Genomic DNA, 863 nt, shown 5'->3' with positions numbered 1-863 from the left:
TATATATATATATATATATATATATATATATATATATATATATATATATATGTATATATATATATATATGCTGCAGCAACAGATGCAACTTACATGTGAGGTTGATGCCACGGGAGCGAAGGATTCTGCTGCTGCACCCCGTCTTGCTGCTGCTGCTGCTGCTGCTGCTGTTGCTGCTGAATCCATCCTGGGCAGAACGTCAACGAAGGACTGCTGCTGCTGTTGCTGCTGCTGCTGCAGTGCCGCAGCAGCTCTTGCAGGTGTTGCTCCTGGTGTGTGCGCAGCAGCAGCTGCTGCTGCTGCTGCTGCTGCAGCATCAAGCAGCCGCTGCTGCTGCGTATCCAGGGGCAGTCCTGCGCCGCCGTATCTGTGTTGCTGCTGCTGCTGCTGCTGCAGCAGCAACCCGAGTGCACGTACTCCCCTATCATCAGCAGCAAAGAGTCCTGCTCCTGGTTGTTGCTGTTGCACCTGTCCTCCTCTGACGGCAGCTGCAGCAGCTGCTGCCGCTGCTGCTGCAGCTGCTGCTGCTGCAGCATCGTGCTGTTGCTGCTGATGCTGCTGCTGCTGCTGCTGCTGCGGCTGCGGACGAGCTACAAAGTCTGCACTGTCTACAGGCAAAGGCTGCTGCGCCAGAACATTCGTTTTATTGCCATAGTCTGAAACGCTTACATCTAGCCGCTTGAATAGCACCTCTATATCGAAAACCAAGTTTGTCCTATAAAAAAAAAAAACAAAAAATTAATTTATTTTATTAATTTTATTAATTTTATTTATTTATTTATATATTTTAATTTGTTTAAAGTAAAAAGACGAAAAAAAAAAGATGATCGGCAGCAGTGCGATGCAAGAAATTCATGAATTCG

The 863-nt window shown here is 46.8% G+C and overlaps 1 protein-coding gene across 1 annotated transcript in view; it reads right to left on the bottom strand.

The window, feature by feature from the left end:
- Positions 1–89: 89 nt before the first annotated feature.
- The window catches only part of EMH_0037330 (uncharacterized protein), a gene marked incomplete at both ends in the record, with an annotated part of 6,400 nt that continues 5,626 nt past the window's right edge, over positions 90–863 (bottom strand). The window contains 2 exons of the mRNA XM_013495170.1: positions 90–187; positions 414–715. Of these exons, the coding sequence (XP_013350624.1) occupies positions 90–187; positions 414–715 (400 nt within the window). The remainder of the gene's footprint in view (positions 188–413; positions 716–863) is intronic.

Source organism: Eimeria mitis, genomic scaffold, assembly GCF_000499745.2.
Source record: "Eimeria mitis Houghton genomic scaffold, Emh_scaff1454, whole genome shotgun sequence".
In the NCBI taxonomy this organism is placed as follows: domain Eukaryota; phylum Apicomplexa; class Conoidasida; order Eucoccidiorida; family Eimeriidae; genus Eimeria; species Eimeria mitis.
Note: the sequence above shows the minus strand (reverse complement) of the source record. Positions and strands in the feature narration are given on the sequence as shown.